Source organism: Pygocentrus nattereri, chromosome 14 (assembly GCF_015220715.1).
Source record: "Pygocentrus nattereri isolate fPygNat1 chromosome 14, fPygNat1.pri, whole genome shotgun sequence".
Classification (NCBI taxonomy): Eukaryota; Metazoa; Chordata; class Actinopteri; order Characiformes; family Serrasalmidae; genus Pygocentrus; species Pygocentrus nattereri.
Window position 1 is genome coordinate 17,786,033 of NC_051224.1, and position 22,788 is coordinate 17,808,820.

At 39.3% G+C, this 22,788-nt stretch overlaps 1 protein-coding gene across 12 annotated transcripts in view; it reads left to right on the forward strand.

The window, feature by feature from the left end:
- Nucleotides 1-676: 676 nt before the first annotated feature.
- si:ch211-278a6.1 (SRC kinase signaling inhibitor 1) overlaps nt 677-22,788 on the forward strand; it is a 244,733-nt gene continuing 222,621 nt past the window's right edge. For 11 of the 12 annotated variants that reach the window (XM_037544604.1, XM_037544606.1, XM_037544611.1 and 8 more), the window contains exon 1: nt 677-1,229. In XM_037544604.1, the coding sequence (XP_037400501.1) occupies nt 1,208-1,229 (22 nt within the window). In that variant the 5' untranslated portion in view covers nt 677-1,207. The remainder of the gene's footprint in view (nt 1,230-22,788) is intronic. The other variant, XM_037544616.1, reaches the window with a different exon arrangement.

Consider the following 22,788-nt stretch of genomic DNA (forward strand, 5'->3'; position numbering starts at 1 on the left):
TCACTGCTGAACTGCAGATCTTGTATCTCCAGACATTATAAGAGATGGTCATTACTTTCTTTTATTTTGAATATAACTTCAAGGGGTATTAAAATGCCATTCCAGTCTCTGGGAATTTTTGCCTCATCCAGAAGAGCATCTGTGAAGTCAGACTCTGATGTTGGACGAGAGGGCCTGACTCTCCATTGGTGTTTGATGGGGTCAGCCAAGTTCTTCCACACCAAAGTCACCCAGGCATGCCTTTATGGACCCTGCCTTGTGCACTGGGGCTCAGTCATGCTGGAACAGAAGTGGGTTCCCAAAGTGTTCCCACAAAGTTGGAAGTGTACAATTGTCTGGGTCTGCTGAAGCATTAAGATTTCCCCACACTGGAACTAAGGGGTCTAGGCCACCCCTGAAAAACAACCACATAGTGTCATCCATAGAGTGTAGCAGTGGTGAGATTATACATTTTGTCTGGAGTGCCCCTTTAATACTAAGAATTTAATTCATTGCTTTGGCAACGGTCGCTAATTACAATTCGTGCTAATAAAGCCATTTGAATCTGAGAGAGAGAGAGAGAGAGAGAGAGAGAGACCATAGCCCAGGGCTTGCTGCAGAGTCTGCACCTTTAAGAGAGAGAGAGAGAGAGAGCGAGAGCGAGAGAGAGAGAGAGAGAGAGAGAGAGAGAGCGCGCACACGCGGATCATGAGCTAATATTTTTACTCATTCCGAGCTGTGCATTGACCATCTTAACAAAGACGCTCTCACGCTTACGCGCGCGCTAACGAATGCAGGCATTCCCTCGACATTGAGGAAAGGCTCGCGCGCACGCTCGCTCTCCATATCCTTGACAGACACACGCGCACGCACGCTCGCGCGCTCACTCACACTCGCTGACGCGCAGGCGGTGCTGAGGAGAGGCGAGAAGAGCAGCTAGTGAGAGAAAGAGAGAACAGGAGAGCGGGAAAAAAGCGGAGAGAAAAAGACAGAGAAAGAGAAAGAGAGAGAGAGAGACGAAGGAAAGAAAGGACTGCTAAAGAAGAAGAAGAAGAAAGAAGAAAAAGAGGAGCGAACGCAAGGAGTGGAGCGCACGCGGAGGGCTTACACGCCGGCTGGGAGAAGAGAGAGAGAGAGGGGGACAGGAGGGAGGAGGAGAAAAAAGAGGTGGATCAGGAAGCAGGCCGGTGGCTCTCTCGTTGGCGGCGGGGCGTGCGGACACGGCATTATGGGAAATGCACCATCACAAGGCATGTGAACTCTTTCTCCCTCCACACTAATGTAGCAGGCAGTTTTTGTGTAGCGCGTGATGGTTTTGCTTTCTTTCCTTTGCTGGTTTTCACCTTTCCTGTTTTTTTCCAGGAGGAGGGGAGAGGGGGTGGGGTGTGCTGGAAAGGTGTGTGCGTGCGCGCGCGCACACACACACACACACACACACACACACACATATATATATACGTGTGTGTGTGTGTGTGTGTGTGTGCGCGCTGTGTGCTTGGTTAGTGGGTGGGTGTGGAACTGGATGAATGGATACATGCCTGGAAAAGAGGGAGGAGAAGAGAAAAGTGGAGATGCGTACATTGATGCAGCGCTCTCTGCACACATGCACCATGGGAAGGGTGTGTGTGTGTGAGAGAGAGAGACCGAGAGAAAGGGAGGGAGAGAGAGAACATATCCTCATTGTGTGCAGAATTGTTGGTGTGAGAGATGGCAGCAGTCACAACAGCTGTAGCTGCCACTTGCCTGGGATTCCCAGAAGAACTTGTGTATGTGTGTGTATGCAGGTGTATCCTTGTCCTTATGGCCCTTGCAGCTCTGGTTGAAGAGCCCTTAATGCTGTAACACAGGTACAAACAGAACAAAAGGAGAGAGCGAGAAGGTGTGTTTAGTGGTTTCCTACTCCTTTCGAGTAGGAAAGAGAAACAGAGGCCATATGTAAGAGTGAATATGTAAATGGGCTTATTCTTTAATGTAATCAGTGTATATTTGTATAGACATATGTGCATATTTGAGTGTATATCTATGTGTCAGTGTACATAATTGTAGCCATATATACATATTGGAGAGAATATAAGCATAGACATATATGCATACAGTACGAGTGTATATGTGTATAGACGTAAATGAGTTAATATGAATATATACTATATACACACAAGTGTGACTATGGACAGCATAGACAGCATTTAGGAATGAAAATCCTCAAGAATGTGTGAACAAAAGGCTATAAAAAAGCTTTGAGATTTTTGGAGAGAGGGAGGAAGTCATCTGATGGAACAGTTGGGAGATTATAGTACTGAGATAAACAGAGAGAAGAAGATGGAGTTTTAGATGGAGGGGCAGAGTTAGAGAAGAGAGACAGAGAGGAAAAAACAAGAATGAGAAATAGAAAGATTGGGCGTGTGCAGTGGTACTTAAGATTAGAAAAGACAGTGTATTGTACTATACAATATACATACATAGGTAAGCAGTATATGACTGTACAGAAGTGTGTATGTATAAGTACATATGAGTGCTTATATATACATATGTAAGCATTTGACTGTATATGAGTATATACAGTACAAATATATGCATGTGTGTGTAAGAGTATGTACATTTAGATGTGTGGTAGCATATACACTGATAAGCCATAACGTTATAACCACTTGCTTCTTGCTACCATCATCAGCGCTACTTACCATGTAGGAGCACTTTTTAGTTCTACAATTACAGACTGTAGTCCACTGGCTCATCTGCATATTTTGTTAGCCCCTTTTCACCCTGTTCTTCAGTGGCTAAGACCCCCACAGGACCACCACAGATCAAGTATTATTTGGGTGGTGGATCATTCTCAGCACTGCAGTGACACTGACATGGTGGTGGTGTGTTAGTGTGTGTTGTTCTGGTATGAGTGGATCAGACACAGCAGTGATGCTGGACTGAGAACAGCTTCCTGGGGGCAGCATCCTGTGAGCACTGATGAAGGACTAGAGGATGACCAACACAAACTGTGCAGCAGCAGATGAGGTGTCATCTCTGACTTTACACTTACAAGGTGGACTGACAAGGTAGGAGTGAGTCTGATCCACTCGTACCAACATAACACAAACTAACCCACCACCACCATGTCAGTGTCTCTATAGTGCTGAGAATGATCCATCACCCAAATAATACCTGCTCTGCTGGGGTCCTGTGGGGGTCCCGACCTTTGAAGAACAGGGTGAAAGAGGACTAAGAAAGTATCCAGAGAAACAGATGGACTATAGTCTGTTATTATAGAACTATGAATTGCTCCTATATAGTAAGTGGAGATGATAACATAGACAATGAATGTAGATATATGGTGGTGGTTTTAATGTTATGGATGATTGTTGTATGGGTATATGTGTACATACATACGTGACTATATAACTATATACATATATAGGTTTTTAGGAATTAAGTGAGAAAGAGGGAGAGGGACAGTGGAGGGAACATGCTTCTACCTGCTGATGCTCTCTGGGGATCAAAAGCTGCTTTGATAAGTAAGAGAAGAAGGCACTGGATAGGGGAGAGATACAGAGGGAGAAGGGGGAGGAGACTGTCGCTCCTGATCACAAAAACAGCGCGAGGGATGCACAGGAGAGCAAGTGATGAGTAGAAAGACAAACCGTCTTGCGTTCCCTCTGTCTTTCTTCTCTCTTTTCACTCCTCCTTTGACTTGACTAGAGTGCAGTGAGAGGTGAAAGGAAAGCAGAAGGGATGGATAGAATTCATCTAGAGGGAAAGAGAAAGCAGTAAAACAAAAACAATATGAGATGAAGACGCAAAGGGTCAGAAGGGAGGAGGAGGTGAAATAGGAAAGGCGAAGAGAAGAAAGGGACATGTAGGGAGACAGAAGGTGGAAGGAAAGCAGAGATGGAAATGGAGAGATGAAAGTGGAGAGGGGGATGAAAGCAGCAGCAGGATGAGAGAGGGAGGGATGGAGGGATGAAAGGATGGAGAAGTGGAGATGGTGCATTGAGGTCTGGTATATTGCAGACCCAGTCTGTGTGGGTGTATGTAGAAGCGTTCAGAAGTTTGGAATTCATGTTTGTAATAATGTTAAAAATAGTTGGAGATACATGCATAAAATAATTTAATATGCTAGCCCTTCAATTTCATAGGTATAAGTTAATTAGTAGGGACTTATTAAAAATGAAGGAATTTTAGATGTGCTTAGAATGGTGAACAGAGAGGCAGATGAGTTCATAAAAATGAGTAAGCTTTATAACATGGAGAATGAAGCTATGATAAAATTAAAGGGCCTGTATTTTTCTTGTATCTTTTATTTTTTTCCCGTTTGTGTGGGTTTATGTACCTTTAAAAACTGATAGATGTAAATGATCTCTGTTCTGATTGGATGCTATGTCAAAAAGCAGGCTGAAACACTCCTTATATCTTCAATGAGTGCGTTTACCTGTACTTATTAATCAGATAACTGCAGAAAATCAGATTTTGTCAGTGATCCAGTCAATGTGTTTTTATGTGCTTGAGTAATTAGATAATGGGGAAACTCTGGGTCTAAATGAGTCAGTGAATAATCAGATTTCTGCTTTATAACCGGCAAATAAACCCACAGAAGATGTGACATTATGCTGCTTTACCTTAAAATATGAACATATCATCATCTAGAACAGGAAGAATATTTAAAGCTTTCATTATGTCAAACATGTCATTGGTTTCATTGTTGCTCCAAAGGTGTTTGCTGCCATTTTGTGCCAACACTGCTTGCTGTTTCCTGTCTGTTTTGGCACATGCGCAGATGGACAAATAAGAAAGAAATCAAAGTAAAAGTTTACATGCGCTTAGATATCTGATTACTGAACTAAAATCCAGTTCTCTTTATTGGATTTCTTAATCAGATTTCTAGATCAGACTATACTATTTACATAACCATTTGAATAATCAGATTACTGCATAAATCCAATTATGATTGGATTATTGATTCACTTAGGGTGAATGGGTGGAGGTAAACTGCTTTAGACTGAATGAATGGATGAATAGAAATGTGTTGGTTTTTATGACATCATAAAATCAATACAAAGTGGGCTGTATTCACAGCATAATTACATTATATGGTTAACAGTATGTTTTGAAACTTACTTTTTTGGAACAAAAAGATGGTTCTTTAAAGGTTCATTAGTAAATACATGGTTCTATAATGAACTATGACCATTCAAAGATCCCTCTGCATATTTAATGGGTTCTAGCATTATGAAATGGTTCTTCAGATTGATGGAGAATGTGCTGTGGATGGTTCTAAATAGCACCAAAAACGGTTCTGTTGTTACAAGCTCGACATTGACGAACTTGACAAGTTTTTAATCATGCAAAGCGTGTTCAAGGTTGTATATAAAGCCAATTTCTTTACTAAAGAACTCCTAAAGAACCATCTTTTTTAAGTGTGTAAGGAAAATGAAATTTTTCAATTATATTTTCCTTTAATATCCAGCAATCCAGAAATCTGGAGGCCGATACTTTGGCAAATAAAAAAACTTTGGCAAGTAAAATGTTATTAGAGAGTTTGTCCTTGTTGCAGTAACAGCCTTTTATCTTCTGGGAAGGCTTTACACTAGATGTTATAACATTGCTCCTCCAGTGCATCCAGTTCTAGATTGTGTCCAGACTGTGTGCAGTTGACCTGTGTCAACAATAGATAAACCCTAAATAACTGATTTCATTAATTAGACGGACTATTTGGATGCATCCATCATATCTTTTTATGGATAGTTTATAATATTAGGACTGCACTGCTCTGAGTTATTATCGTATTTAAATAATAAACATTGTTAATATGACAAGTAGTGTATGCCTCTAAACTTTAAATCTAACATTGTATCCTACAGGCTGTAAGCTTAGTTGTGATAAAGCTTTACTGTACACAGCGTTTTTCATTTCCTATTGTCCGCATGACCACAAAGAAACTCCTCTGTCTTATTATCTGCTAATTAATTTGCCCAGTGAGGAACACCATTATATCGGCCTTTGAGAATACAGCTTCATATTGTTCTGAGATTGAGAATTGTTTCAGAATTGGCACAGATGATCAGCCAGTTCACCACTGAAAATGAGTTATAGGAAGGAATAACAGGAAAAAGCTAAACCCCTGAGGCCTGCATCGATACTTCATGTGCCGTGTCGTTGACAGAGAATAATAGAAAACAGTGGTGTGCAGCTGTGTACAGTGTGTGTATTGTGTGTGTACAGCTGTGTACAGCTCTTATTGTCTGTTAAACATGCTGTTTCCCTTTGCCATTTTAATGCATGGAGTAACATGTATGTTGTCAGATTATGTTGTAATACTGTAACCTGCACTGGGATTTGTAGTTTTAATTTGGTGCCGGTGCGCTGCTGTGAAAGGAGTGTGTCATAATGTGTGTAGCAGTATGTGATCTAAGCCTGTTTTGGAGTGTGTGGTGATTCAGTCATCCTCTCAGTCAATCTGTATGGTCTTTTATACTTCTTCAGGGCTTTGTAAGAGAACGTGAGAGAAACAGGACTAACCTACAGGACCACCTGACTGAGTGCAACCAATTCTGTTTGCTCAGTGAGGTTATGATTAGGGTTAGTGTGAGGGTTAAACTTAGAAAATTCTTATTGCAATTGGATACTTGCATATACTTTATTATTCCATAGATGAATTACATATATAACAGATTTAAATACATGTGTCACTTTATTATATTTAGGTATATGTAATGTGGGATGTAATGGGATGTAATACTGCAATATCATACTGTATCAAATTATACCCCAGCTTATTGTATTGTATCATTGTATCATGACTAGCACATTAGTGTGTGGCTAGCTTGTGGCTAATGTATTAACTTGTGGCTTTAGTGTTAGTTTGAGACACTATGAAGCGCAATTTTTCTTTCAGATATTGTGCCTTTATAATATTGAATTATGCAATTAAGTTAAAATTGAAACATTAATAGCTTGATGTACGGTATATTGTCAGACATTTCAGCCAATACGGGACATATCGCTCTCTTTTTCCATCTTTCTCTTTGTCTGTTTCTCTCCTTTCTCTCTTTTTATCTCTCTTTCTGTCTTTGTTTTTTTCTCTCTGTCTTTTTATTCATTTTTGTTTCTCTCTTTTTCTCTTCATTTTTCATTTTTTCTTTTTTTGTCTCTCTCTAGTCTTCCTGAATTTCACTATTTTTTATTTTCTCTCTTTCCCTCCCTCTTTCTCTTTCTCTATCTGTGTCTCTCTTTTGCTCTGTCTTTCCCTCTCAATCTCTCCCCCTCTCTCTCTCTCTTTCTGTGTCTCTCACTCTTTCTGTCTCACTCCCTCTCTGTCTCTTTCTGTCTTACTCCCTCTCTCTGTCTCTCTCTCTTTCTGTCTCACTCACTCCCTGTTTCTCTCTCTCTCTTTCTTGCTTTCTTTCTGTCTCTCCCTCTCTCTGTCTCACTGTCTTTTGGGCTGACTCACTCCCTATTTCTCTATGTCTCTTTCTCTTTCTGTCTCACTCCCTCTCTCTGTCTCTCTCTTTCTCTCTCACTCACTCCCTATTTCTCTCTCCCTCTCTCTGTCTCACTCTCTTTCTGTCTCTCCCTCTCTGTCTCACTCTCTTTCTGTCTCACTCACTCCCTATTTGTCAGTCTCTCTCGCTCTCTCTCTGTCTCTCTTGGTCTCACCATCTCTATCTCTTTCTCTCTATCTCTCTCCCTTCCTTTCTCAGTCTCTCTCTCTCTCTTTCTGTCTCTCTCCCACCCTTTCTATCTCTCTGTCTCTCTCTTTGAATGTTATCCCTTATTCCTTCCTCTGTGAATCACCTATCTCAGTGTCATTTATGTGTATGTATGTGTGAGCTGGATTTGTACGAGGCATAGTGGCTCTTACTCCAGTGTGATTGAGTGTTCACGCTGGCTTTTGAAGTGCAGACACAGGAATATGTGTGTGTTTGTGTGTGTGTGTGTATGACTGTGGCTTAGCTATGCTCAGATCCAGTGAGATCCGCAGGCTTACACACTCTAACCCCAGCCTGAACAGCGGGGGACACACTGAGCTTTATTCAGCTCTGAAATCTCAGAATAAAGACCGTCCTGATGAAACATATTATTAATTATATCAACTAGTACAGCATCTGTGCATATACAACACTAGCTAGTATAGCTAGTATCAGGGGTGTCAGTCTGTCAATTTGAATCTCAGACGTACCCCCAGTTTGATTAGATTAGGTTATTTTAAGGCAGTTCGGACTAGTTATAAAAATACACACATTTTACTGAAGCTTTTTACACAACAGTGGAAAACAAATAATACACATAATATGCCAGTCTTTCCATTCTCAGCACTTATATTTTCAAGGATTTTCTTTAGTTCTGTGAAGCCAAAATATACAATTACCTAGTAGTGGACAATAAAACAGTACACAAGGCTTCAGATTGTCAGCACTTTTCATCACTACACTGTCAGAAATAAAGGTCCTGTGCAACTACGTTTTTTATTCAAGGTACAAACAATGTAAATGTTCAGTTGTGAACCTTTGTGAAAAATAAGTTTTTCCAGGTAAAAAGTATGTATTTGTACCTTTTCATAACCAAATGTTTTAAAACAGAACAATAAAATAAAAAGCCTGAAGATGAGACGAGGTGTGTGGAGTACAACTAAGATATTTTCTTATCATTTCAGTGGATTATGGTACAGTTATATTCCCTGACTAAAGGTACTGAGGTGTACTCTTGAGGGTCCCACCCCAGTGACAAGAGGGGTACTGCCCCAGTGACATTTTTCTGAGAGTGTGTGGTAACAAAACCTCAGTATCTCCATAACTGAGGAGAAGGAACAAATGTGTTTTGTTGATGTAAGAAGGTTAATGTAGGAAGATATCATTATGAGCATTTGAGCATTTCTGTTGGTCCATTCATCATAAATTGTTCACACAATTTAACGGGCAGCTGGCATTTTCTAATGGTGGGAAAAAATGAAAACATGGATTTATGATGTTTTGATGTGACTAGAAAACTAGATTTTCAGCACACGCTCTGATTTGACAGATTTTTACTCCAAACTCACAACTGGCAAATGGCCAGTTCTCCAGAGTTTGTAACATATATAACATGAGCCAGATACGGCTTCTCACACTGTATCTACACATATACCAAAATGTATGTAGCATAATTTTGTGCTAAATAGCTAGTTGCCTCTTACTTTCAATGTAGAGCTTTAGTTGATTCGTGTTATTTAAATATGCAGCAGATTTTTTTAAGAACTGGCACACTGAAGAGCAAATAATATTATTTATATTGCAATTTTGGCTAAGAAAAAGTAGTGGAAATATGTTAGTGTATTCATTTAGTCAATATGGTCATGCTAAAAAATCTGCCATTGGCCATTTTGGCTATAAAGAAATTAAAACTGATAATACAAGTTAACGGTTGCTGTATTATAATTGATAAGTGGAATTAAATTACCGTTCTGTGCATTTCTGTACCTCTAGTAGCTCTTTTGCTATTGTTATGTGTATGTCTGTGTGCTTGTGTTTATGGGTGTGTGTGTGTGTGTGTGTATGTGTGTGTGTGTTTGGAGGGAGGTTACTTTTTCTGCGCTGAGAATCAACCTCATTTGAAGAGGTAGAATGAGCACATTAAATTGGCTTGGCTGAAATCAGACTTTTGTAATGGTCCTTGGCTTTCTATTAAGTGAACAAAGGGGCCACCCAATCACACCATCAGGCAATTACTCAGCTCGTTTTTCTTAGCTCTTTAAAGCAGTGTTGTGCATTTGGCAGCACATATTTGTGTAATGGAATAGGAGAGAAAAGACACCTTCTCACCATTAGGAATCCTAGGGATGCAGGAGTCTGACTGGTGGAAATACTGGATAACAATCTGTGGTATTTGCCTGAAGAATTGACCTAATGAGCCATTTGGTTAGCGTTAGTATCCATGTGCCATTGGGGCATGTGTCAGTATGCTGCATGTGAGAGCCCCTGTTGTAACAGGCATTTGTCTTGTGCCAATTCCCCCAACCCCTGTTGCACAAAGCAAGCGCTCTCTGCTTCCTGATTGGCTGGTGGTGACATAATGGTTGAGGACGGTGTGGTTATGATTGGACAGGGGGGGTGCTTCTTAACAGGACCTGCTGAGTGACACTGCTGCTAGAGTAAATCCTTTAGCACTTCTACGGCGCATGATGGGATGTATGCCTGTTATCCAATGGCTGATGTTGTTATGGCAGGTGACCTTGAAGAGGCAACCATCCATTCTGTCCCTTCTTTATTCACCTTGTCCTGCTGTTCTTCTCACTCCATCTCCTGTACAAGCACATGCAGTCTGGAACTGTTGATATGAATGAGGGTTTGTACGTACAGCTGTGTAATAACGTTGCTCTGTGGTGGGTGAAAATCTTCTTGGTAGAAGTCTAAATTTACCCAGAGTGGTGTGAGAGGTCTTCACACCAACATGTGCAGTGGCAGTGTGTGGGATAGGACCAGAAAGACACTGGCAAGTGTTCATCAGCAAATTTTAGACCCTTTTATGGATGACTATTTTTTCCTACACTCTTAAAGGTTCCTAAAAGGCTTCTTTGCATGATGCAATGACAGAACCACTTTTAGGTCCCTAAAGAATGATGTGTGTTTCTATAGAGACCATTTTTGTGAAGATGTGAGAGTATGAGTGTGAAGAATCTTTTAATTATAAAGACTCCACATAATCTAAAGCAGAGGTGCCTAATAGGAGGACGAGGTCTGAATCGGGACCCAGACCCTATGCGGACCTGCACCTATTGCTGTTAAACTATGGAGAATTATTTATTTTTGACTGGGTGGTCCTATTTTAATCAGCATAGCTTTTCTAGCCTTTACGCTACTGCTTTAGCACCCAGGAAACTCACAGACCAATTGCAAGCGTAGTAAATATCACATGTGAGGCTACTCAGCCAAACAGATACACACACAGGAGAGAGACGAGGTGATTCAGAGAAGAAAGTGAGCCAGATTATTTTACATGGTGGGCTCTTAAAATTGAGAACCAACCATAAATGTTGTAGAAATATTACTGAATTGTACTTTATTTGATTTTACATTCAGTTGTTGACTACATAAAATGTTAATAAAGCTACTAGGCTACTTCAGTTTCCAGTATATGGCACTGAATCATGATGCAACATTATGATATTCCGGACCTTTGCTTGAGGATATTTTCCCTAAGACCCCTGATCCTGAGGTTCTTTGAGGCACTCTTTGTATAGAACCTTTAGATTATGTGAAGGTTCTTTAAATGGTTTAAAATGTTCTTGGTTCTTTCAAAAACCAAAAGTGGTTCCATTGTTGTAAAAACCCTTTGTAGCATGTTCAGTTTTTTTGGCTGATTTTTATTAGCCATAATTTTTAAAGCAACAGGCATCAAAAACTCCCATTCATGTATTTTTATGCAAATTTTGACATTTTGAATTGATGGAAATAGCAAGGCTTTGAATAAAATCATCAAAATTCACAGAGAGGTTTGAATGCTTACCTGTGGTGAGCTTTTTGCAGGTGGAAAAAAATGTGATTTAACATAATGGAAACACAATATCCTAACAAATAATCAAAATCTATACCGGTGGACTAATTAAGAAATGAAAACATTCCTTTATCCTGTCAAGAAACTACATAACAGTGATATTAGATGGTGACCAGTAAGGGGCCTGCCGAAAGAAGGTACCCTACTGGTCACCATCTAATATCACTGTTATGTAGTTTCTGCCAGCAAGAAATTTTGGGATACTTTTAATTTATATAATCAAATGAAATATTTTTTCCCAGATTAACTAGGACAATGATGGACAAACATTTGCATGCACTTAATAATCTGATAACTACAGAAAATGAGATTTTGACAGTAATCCGATCAAGATGTTTATATGCACTTGAGTAATAAGATAATGAGGAAACTCTGAAAATCATATTTCTGCTTTACAACCAGCCAATAAACTCACAGAAGAAGACGTGACATAAACAGAATGTACAACTCAAACTGCATGACGCGGCTTTAAAAAACCATTGCACCAATTTAACTGAATGTAATGAACATACCTCATCTAGAAGATAAAGAATATTTAAATCCTTAATTTATTAGAGAATGTAGTTGTTTTCAGCGTTTTTCCGTAAGTGTTTTGCTTCATCTTGCGACAACACCACTTGCTTATTTCCAGTACAGCAGTCTGTTTTGCACATGCGGAGACTGAGAAATCTGAAAGAAATCAAAGTAAGAGTTTACATGCTCTGAGAAATCTGACTACTGAACTGAAATCCAGCTCTCTGGTTTCTAGGTGGGAGTATGTTGTTTACATGACGATTTGAATAATCGAATAACTGCAGAAATCTGATTATGATTAGAGTATTGAGTGCATGTAAACTCACTCACTGTTGGCTCTCTGTGTGTGAAATGTTGGGACCGTTGAGCTGCTGGCGTGTACTGAGGTGTTAAAGGGGGAGGGGTGAGAACCCTCCGCTGTGAAAACGATTCACATCTTTCAACAAAGACGACTATACCGAGATAAAACAGACAGTCATGCACATCTGCCTGTTGAAAAAATTTGCATTCAAACACAATAAAAAGATTTTTTATTGACTTAATATTAAAACAATGTTGACTTGCTTGCTTACCTAAAAAAGGTGAAAATCCTGTTCATTTGATGAACCATACACATCTTTGTCAAAATATATGCAATAATTGTTATTGATAAAAAAGAATAGTTATTTATTTGACTTTTATTCGACAGCATGAATGCAAGCCTGCCTGCTTAGAGTAACATTGTTAAAAGCTCTTTGCAGGCCGAATGAACCCAGTGAAATGAGACACACAGGCTCTTCACACAATTTGAAATATTTTAAAACTACTGACATTTTCTCAAAGCATAGCAACACCATTTAAATGCAGTGTGCACGCACTTAGCTGGCATGATTTACTTCATTAAATTGCAACACCGGCCAGCCAAGATAAAAATAAATTGGCAGACAGGCGATTGCATGTTAGGAGCGTAATTGACCTCTAGTGAATTTATATCATGAGTATCTGGTATGGCTTAGAGGAAAATGGGTTTGTGGCTCATTTGCACATTCTTGGGTAATTTTTCCTTGTGAATCTTGGTTCCTTTCATTGTTTCTTCCTCATGTTCTTAGGGAGTTTTTTCTTTTAAAGTTTGGCTCTTGTTAGTGGTTCTTCCTTGTGCACTTAGTACTTTAGTACTTTTGAGTCTTAGTTCCTCTTGTTATTTTTGCTTGTGCCACTTTTAGATATATTAGTTCTTGGTTGCTGTCAGTGGTTCTTCTTCATCCTCATGTTCCTCTCATGTGCTTCTCATTGCTATTCACAAATAAAATAATCTGTTTTATCTTTATTTAACTGCAGAACATTTTGTCTGATCCCGTTAGTGATGTCCAAGCAAAGTGATTTAAGAGGACCATGGTTGTTTGGAAAGAGGGCCAAGTAGATCTAAGTATCATCTACATAGCTATAAGGTAATATATCCCATAGTCTTGTAGTATATGGCCAAGAAGCACCATGTATAAATTCGATAAGAGTGACCCAAGAATTTAACCGAATAGACTGAAAACCTGCCTGAAAATTGTCTTGATAGCTATTTAAGGATAGAACCCCAATAAGTTGCTTGAATACAATTTTCTCAATAATTTTTCCAATGAAAGGTAGATTTGAAATCGAAGTCTGTAATTACTCAACAGAGTTGCTTCTAAATTTTTCTTTTTTAAGAGAGGCTTCACAACTGCAGTTTTTAACTTGTTAGGAAAAATGCCAACATGAGTTAGGAGTTTACTATCTGAAGAGTGTCTGCTGCTACTGAGTGAAACATGTTCTTTAAAAAATTGGTTGGCTACAAGACTACAAGTGGATGATTTAAGGTGACTTACTGTAACTGGGATATCAACCATTATATCGTTATGAGGTGATGTGTAAGAATTTCGCAATGTGAAACGTTTTCTTGTCTCCTGGGTATTTTTTTTTACCAGAGATGCATTTCATTGTAATGTACTAAATAACTAAATAAAAAAAATCCTAAGTGTTCTGTAACAAAAAGCAGTTACTTGTTTTTTCACTGTACAAAATAATTCCACACTGAGTATACAGGGAGGCCTAAAGAAGGCCGTGCTTACAAAACATAGTGAAATACACAGTGAAATATAGACCAGTTATAGACCAGATAATAAACCATGGCTTTTCCATGACAGAACATGGAAAAAGGGAGCAACCCATCAATGTACTATAGCAATTGAGACCAGTGAAGCTCTCCGCTTAGTGAATGAAGAACTCTGTGCTCTACAGGACGTAGTGATGGAGAATAGGAATGTGTTAGATTTCAAATGATTTCAGGTAATAATGAAAATATTGATAAATACTTTATAGATCTTCATAGACTTATTCTGAACCCTGCTCTGGAAGGACTTCTTGATAAGATCTTTAACTGGGTTGGTAACATTTGTTGGAGGTATGTTTTCTGGGATCTTACAGCAGTTGTTCTGTTGTGTATTTCCTGTTGTAGCACCAGTTATAGTAGCTATTTTTGATTACTTTTGCCTCAAATTACTCTGTTCATTGTCTAACTTTTTAAAAACCTCAATAGGTTAGTAGGGCTGAACCCGAACATTCGACTGTTCGGATATTCGTTCGTTGGGGTGGTATTCGGTGGTATTTTTAGTTTTGGGATTCTGATAGTTTTTTTTTTTTTTTTTTGCAAAAATAAATATAGGTTATCATTAAAAGAGAACTGCAAAATACTCTAACTTTTGAAGGTTCCAGGAGAAGCTTAATTGACTCGAGGTTATAAGTTTACAACTTTATTTTGAATTTGCTGAAAATGGTACCAAATACAGCCAGAAGAAAAACACAGCCTCTCCAGTGCTAATAGCCAAAAACAGCTCTCTGTCCTACTCTGGAAAACCCACCATTCCATTTATATTCAGACTCTTCACAATAAAAGTCCTAGTACAAATGAAGCTAAAACAGCCCAACATGAACATATCTTCTCTTAAAAAAACACTTAACTACTACTATGCTACAATACGTTTTGTCTGCACATTCCTGTACTGCATTTATTTCTTTAATTTTACCTTTAAAATGTGGAAATCTATACCATCTCAGCTTGGGTCCCTGACATCCTGCTCCCTCACAGCAGTGAATGTCATGCTAACATGGTGATAGACAGCATGTTTTCCCAGGGCAGCTGCAATAATGCTCCAGGCCTGTACTAGAGCAGTAGTGTATGCCCTTCATACCTCGAATTAGACCACCTCAGTGAAGCACTGGTTTGCCTGTATGTGCACTGTGCTACTACCCCCAGAGATTCAGATTTTACAGCGAATGAAGCTGCGGATGTGCTTAGCTGTGGGTGCCAGACACGGATTTTCTCGACTTTCGAATGACTTTCTCAACTTTCTAATTCCATGAGCATTGCAAAGAGCAAAAAAGAGAAACAAATGTTTCTGAATATCTCAGGTGAAATCTTTTTTATGGTGGATGAGTTTGTGCAGTAAATTGTTTTGAAACACATGATTATAGTGTCTCTGGTAGAATCAATTGTTTGCAGGCTTCACAGTCTCAGTAGGTACATCTGTGATTTTTAACTCAGCTTACCTGTTTCTCATCTGATAAACACTCCTCTAAAAACTCCTTTATCAGTGCTTTCATCAGCAACTGGTGATGACTGCTGAGAGAGCAAGTGTGCACTATGTAGTTCACATGGGTGCTGTTGTTTAGAACTGTGAGAGTATTTTCTGGAAGCTGCCAGGAAATGTTTGTATAAATATCCAATTAACCTTTGTATGTTTCTATGGGATCTGTGTTAATTGCTCTGTAAAGGTATGTGAAACATGACTGAGAGAAATAATATCATATTAACATATTTGCAAAATGACACTTAAGTCTTGTTAAAACAGGGGTGGTGAAAATTAAGTCAACCCCAGTTTTGTTAAACGTGTTTTACCCCTCAAGAAAATTTGTGTTTAAATACTCAGTAATTGCACCCAGAGGTACTTTATGTATTTTAAATGTGTATACATACCCCAGCAAGATATGTTTCATAAATCCTGTTGTCCTGAGCTGCTGACATGTTTTACATGAGGCAGAATCATAAATCAGCCAGTGTGTAATTCTGCTGTGCTGTACAGAAAGTGCCATCCAAATGCTTTCTTAGCATTTTTTTTCTCCAATGGATCGATAGAGCTTTATGAATGAACAGACAGATCTCTGTTGACATCTCTTTCCCATCTCCACTTCCTCCTCTCCTCCTACCCCCATCTCTCTGCCCATAAAGAGCCTGCTAATAAGGTCAAAGAGGGGCTGTGCTCTCATTATTGCCCAGTAGGCTCCTGATAGTGTTTGCTTGTTGAGAATGTGTTGGGAAAATTAAGTTGTTAGATGGCAGTTGAAGGGGCTTGGTCTGTGTTTAGTGTTTGACTGCTTTGGTCTGCTAAAGACTTACCTTGCAGGACCACTATAGGATAAATCAGTGTTAAATAACAGCTTAACAGTTGGTTAATGTTTGTAGCACTGATACAACAAGATATCCCTCCAATCCTGATACTTGTTTGTAAGTTATTCATTATAAGAGAAAACAGAGCTTGTGATAAAACATCAAAATACTGGTAAACTATACGCTCCTAAGGGTGGCAAGGTGGCACTGTGGGTAGCGCAGTTGCCACACAGCAAGAAGGGTCTTAGTTTGATTCCGGGTGGGTGACCTGTGTGGTGGAGTTTGCATGGTCTCCCTGTGTCTGTGTGTTTCTTTCCACAGTCCAAAGACACGCAGTCAGGCTAATTCACACACTAAATTGCTCCTAGGTGTGAATGTATGTGTCTGTCAGTGTGCCCTGTGATGGACTGGCAACCTTCTGCCCCGTAACCACTGGAATAGGCTGCAGACCAAGAAGGATAAGTGGTTTCAGAATTTGTGTGTATGTGTGTATATATGCTCCTAATGTTGTCATTGTTAATAGTTGCAAACTACTGTGCTACTAAAGATGTTTTGGTGCTGCTAAATTCTATTGTAAACTGATCTTTCCACTCTGATAACATGACTAATTATTTGAGCTGACTGCAATATTTAGGCTGACCACAATTATTATTCATAGTTGTTAGTTTTCACAATCCTATTGTTCTGTGAAGAAAACAGAAGAAACAGAATGTCAGTTGGGTTCAAGAAAACACATAAAAAAGATATTGCTTTTACTGAGGCATGTTATGAGATTTTCCATAAGCAACAAAAGTTCTAACCTTTGATTTGGTGCTATAACGTGTTATACGTATAGCTGTGAGTAATGTTTGTTTACGTGATATTTGTTAGTAATAACTTTTATGGGCAGCAGTGAGTACTGCAGCTTAGAAGATGTGTGTGTGTGTGTGTGTGTGTGTGTGTGTGTGTGTGTGTGTGTGTGTGTGTGTAATCGGCAGCTAATATTATTTATATTATAATTGTGATGGGCCTAGCCCTGTTGTTGCAGGTAATCGAAACAGCAATAAACTTGTGACCTTGCTAACATTAGCTTTATTACATGACAAAAACTAAACCTGGTCTGTCCTAACAGTGTGACAATGCATACAAAATAAATACCATGTGCTGCAGTTTCTTATTAGGATGAAAGGGGTTTTATACACATCTTTAACCAGATACCCATCATACAGATTAAAGAGAAATCTTTAACGTTGAGCAACTTCTCGTTGTTCTGTTGTTTCATGTTGTGGCTGTACTTCACATCATAAAATCATGGAGACAGAATACACATTCAGAGGTTCAGGAAATGTCCATCGATTGACTAGGCATCTTCAGTCTGCCTCCCATCTAATATTACACTTAAACTAGTGCACAAACCTTTATGTGAAGTTCTGCAAGTCTATTCCATCAAATCTTTTTAATTCAATATTTAAAAATACATATAAAATCATGGATGAAAACCTTGCTAATGCCAGTGCTAGGGTGAGAGGGTGCTATGAGCAGCTCAGTGGTCAGAAACTGACCATTGATGTGGGGCCTGAGGATGGCTATCGTTAATTGTGATAAAACAGATGGGCTTCAGTCTCCAATTGTACAAAGCAAAGTGGAGCTGTGGGTGTTTCTAATAAACCCTTTCAGTGGCCAATGAGTTTGGCTGTAGTTGGCACCTTGGAGAGTTCATTGATGACCTTTTTATTAATATTAGATAAATTATGTTAGATAAATTAGATTTCTGCCTCTCTTCTGAGATGGAGTAAGAAGTGTGCAACTCTATGCTTGTTCTCTCTGTCTCTCTCTCTCTTCTCTCTCTTGCTCTCTCCATCATTTAACTATTCTAACTCTCACTATGAGGCAATCACTCTTCACTGCAGCAGCCATGCAGGGAGCCAATCCTCCATGCTCTCTCCTGCAGTCAATGCAGTGATTGGCTTTTCCACCGTCACCGTGGAGACAACGTGTGAAAGAGGCTGGGCACCGTGGTAACCATGTAACTGTGTTCTCTGCTTGTCCGTTTTAGCAGTAAGTTATTCCACATATTTAATTGCAAGGCAAAGTTTTTCACATCTGCCGTGTTTAAGTACAGTCTGCGTGGCTCATATACATACAGACTTCAGTTGTTTATGTTTGGAATAATTCAGTTTTGCTGGAATGCAAGCTTTATGGAGGTTTTTTTTTTAATAAGAGAAGAATCATGTAAAGTCTGAAGGCCTGTAAGCCTTCATGCATATGTAAGTATCTCTCTCTCTTAGTCCCCTGGTAGCTGACTAAACACATACACACACTCTCTCTCTATCTCTCTCACTCTCCCTCTCTCTCTCTTCTTTCTCACATTCTCTGTCCTGTTTCTTTTTCCCTTTCTCTTTCTTGCTCTTTTTTCTCTTTCTTTCTCTCTCTTTGTCCCTCTCTATACTTTTATCTTGCTGTTCTCTCTATCCACCCTTTCTTACTTTTTCTGTCTCTCTCTCCTTGCTCTCTCTTAATATCAGTATCTCTCTCTTTTCTCTATTATCCCCTCTATCTCTCTCTTTCACCCTTTTTCCTTTTCTCTTCTTTCGTTCACTCTTTGTCTCTTTCTCTGTCTATTGTCTGTCTCCATCTCCTTTCTCGCTCTCTGTTCCCTCTCTTGCTCTACCCCTCTTTTATTTTCTCTCTCCCTCCCTGTTACTTCCACCACTGTCTCTTTCTCTCTCTCTCTCTCTCTCTATACTTTGTCTTTTGCTGTTCTCTGTCTATGCACCCTCGATCACTTTTTCTGTCTCTCTTCTTGCTCTGTCTATCCTTCCTCTCATTATCTTCTCTCTCCCACTCTTTCACCCTTTTTCCTTTTCTCTCCCTTCTCTCTTTCACACACTCTCATTTATCTCCATCTCTTTTCTCTCTTTCTGCCCCTCTTACTTACCCTACCCCTCTTTTATATTCTCTTACCTGTTTTCTTCCCTTCCCATCATCTCACCCACTCTTTCTGTCTCTCTCTCTCATTCTTTCCTCCCTCTCTCTCTCCCTCTTTCTTTATCTATTCTCTCTCTCTCTCTCTCTCTCTCTCTCTCTCTCTCTCTCTCTCTCTCTCTCTCTGTCTCTCTCTCTGTCTGCCCCTCTCTCTCCCTATCCTCTCTCTTCGTTGAGTAAAGTAGCCCTGACATCTTGTCTCACCTGCCTGACTGAAATAGCGCTCCACTCTGCGACTCAGCCACGTTTGTAATTCCTCTCTTTCAGCAACTAGGTCAGTCTGGTTTGGCTGGAGCCTTTCGTCTGACACTGCAGACACAGGCACTCCTTCATTACTCACACAGGCCCCTTGAGCCTGCGCTAGCCAGCAGCCATTAGCTAAGAACAATAGCAATTAGCCATTAGCTAAGGACAATGGCCATTAGCAGTTAGACCCCGTAAGCAGCCACCTCAGTTATTCACTTAACTAATGGAAGTCATTAGTTGAACTTTTATCCGCAGCCATCCATCATGAACAATGTATACTAACAGCATGATAGCTGGTCCTCTGGCTGAAGCTCACACTGAATGAACTGCTCTTAATACACAGCTGCGTGGCATTCTGCAGCTCACAAAGCCTGAATTGGACTCCCTTGGCATTTAAAGGGCCCATATCATGGAGGAATGATTTTTCATTGTTTTTGTTTAAAAAAAATGTTTGAATAGCTTTGTAAACATTGTTAAAGGGCTCATATAATGGAATGTCAAAATGTCCTCACTTTTTTAAAATAGAAGAGTTTAATGTAGTTTTGTAAACATTGTTAAAGTTTTAAAGTGTACCATTCACTTCCCTGTTCAGGCATTCCATATAATGGAGACTGAGCTGCAACAATTAACTGTTTTGAGTGAACTGTTTTTCTGTTTTTTTTCTTTTTTTTTTAACCACTTCTTTTTTAACCAGTTCAACTTATGTTGTTTATACAACACAGTTCAAACACAGTTCATTTTTTCATTGGTTTAATGCTCAACATAATGAAACCAACTAGCAACTAGCAACAACCTAGCAACATCTTAGCAACCGCCTGGGATACTATAACAACAATCTCACTACATCTTAGCCACCACCTGGGATGCCATAGTAACAATCTAGCTACATTTTAGCACCTACATGGGATACTATAGCAATAGTCTAACAACACCTTAACAACCACCTGGAATACCATAGCAACAGCCTAGCATCACCTTAGCAAACCCCTAACAACCAACGTGATGTCACAAAAATCAGCACCTATATTCCCCTATTCAGCCTGCAGCAGTTTAACTCCACCCATTTAGACGTGCTTTAGCCTGGAGTGCTTTTTGAATGAGACAGCCCATCAGCACAGAGGTCATTTACATATATCAGTATTGAAGACACAATAACAAAAACAACATATAACAACCATAAAGAGAGGTTGTTTTACAAGGTCATGTAAAAATAAATTATTTTGTTTTATAAAACCACACAAATGTCCTAAGTGGGAAAAACAGGAAAAAAATACAAAATAGGAAAATATTGGGCATGAGACCTTTGATGATTACTGGAAAATATCATGGCCTATGTCATTAGGCAGCCAATGCCTAGTGCAACATTCAAAACTCCTCCCAGTCTTCCATGTGTGTCTGTTTACATGTCCATGTGCTTCTTTGTTTGGTTTCCTCTCGGTTATGCCCCCTGATTTGTTCCACCTGTTTTCCACCTGTGTCTTGTGAACCATTGTTATCCCTGTTGTATTTAAGCCCTGTGTTTTCCCCTGTGTGTTTGCTGGTCTTGGTTTGATGTATGATTTGAATTGTTTTGTTTTGTGTTTCTTCTGGCCTCCAGAGACCTTGTGCTCATTTTGCGTTATGTCTGTCCCTCCTGTTCTCCGAATTGGCTCTGACTCTGTACCATCTCGACCCAGATTATGGATTTGCCCTCAATAAATCTTGCTTATCTCCGCACATGCGTCCGCCTCATCATCGCTCCACACCATTACAAAGTGCACCTCCTGAAACCTAACTATATATATATATATATAAAACCATGGACACTCAAATTCTTTGCATCATGAAAGGGTTTTTGATAAGGGTTCTATAGCACCCAGGCGGGTTCTTCTATTGTTATGATGTCAAGCTTGTAACAATAGCAGAACCGTATTGGGTGCTATATAGAACCATTTTCAAGAAGGTTCTATATAGAACTGTCTATACCACATTCATGCACATTTTCCATCAATCTGAAGAACCTTTTCATGATGCAAAGAACCCTTTAATCGTGTAAAAGTTTCTTTGAGTGTTCATGGCTCTATATAGAACCATTTTCCTTACTAAAGAACCATTGACGTACCATCTTTTTTAAGAGCGAACTAACATGGCTTACAAGACAGCCCCAGTGATGACCTGTGTTAGCAGAGGGTTTTAACTTGGCATTAGCTGCTCATTCACTTACTTTACTGCAGGATGATGAGCTTCAGTGTTAGTAAAAGAGAGCCTGCACAAATAAACAGAAATATCTGTTTAAAAACAACAGAGGAAAAGTAATATAGAGTCTAAGGAAAACAGAGCACAGTGCAACTGCAAATCAACCATAAAACAATGAAGGAGAAGGAGCCATGGTTATATTGGCTACATTATGTGAGTACATTGTATGCTGGATGTGAATATATGAAGACAGATTAACTGAAAGAACAGCAGTAAATTTGCCTGTTGTTGCTGAACAAATAGGTGGCTTCTTTGGAAAAAATAACAGTGAGGACCCCTGATTCATTCTGGACCAGTCTTTTGCACTGAAAAAATTCATATGTCTTCCATTCTTCTGTGGTCTCATAGTTTAGTTTTTTTTTTTTTAACCTGTCATGTCTGGCAATTTTTGCAATCGGAATGGTAATCCGAATGTACTGATGTGGTCTCATAGTTAAAGGAATACTCCAGTGTTTTCCAACCTTTCTATCCCTGTAAAGAACAGGAAGCCCACTCACAGTCATTATATAATAGAAGCAATTAGGCAGTTGCTGAAAAAATGTTTGAAATGCATGATTTACATTTACATTTACATTTACAGTATTTAGCAGACACTCTTATCCAGAGCGACTTACAAGAAGTGCTTTGTCAATCTAGAGAAAGTATCTTTACTAGTTACCAGTAGCTTAGAGAAAAGACAGTCCTGAGCTCAGATACTGCTAGAAACAAAAATGTCACTGCAGACACCGAGAAAAAGAAACAGAGTTGAACGCAGAACTCTGTGCCATTCAATGCAATACAATAACAATAAGATACAATACAATAAACTACAATACACAGTGCAGTACAATAAAATAAGTGCATCTTATAATTCAATGCTCATTTAAGTGCTGTGTAAAGAGATGAGTCTTCAGTCTACATTTGAAGACAGCAAGAGACTCTGCTGTTCGGACAGCCAGTGG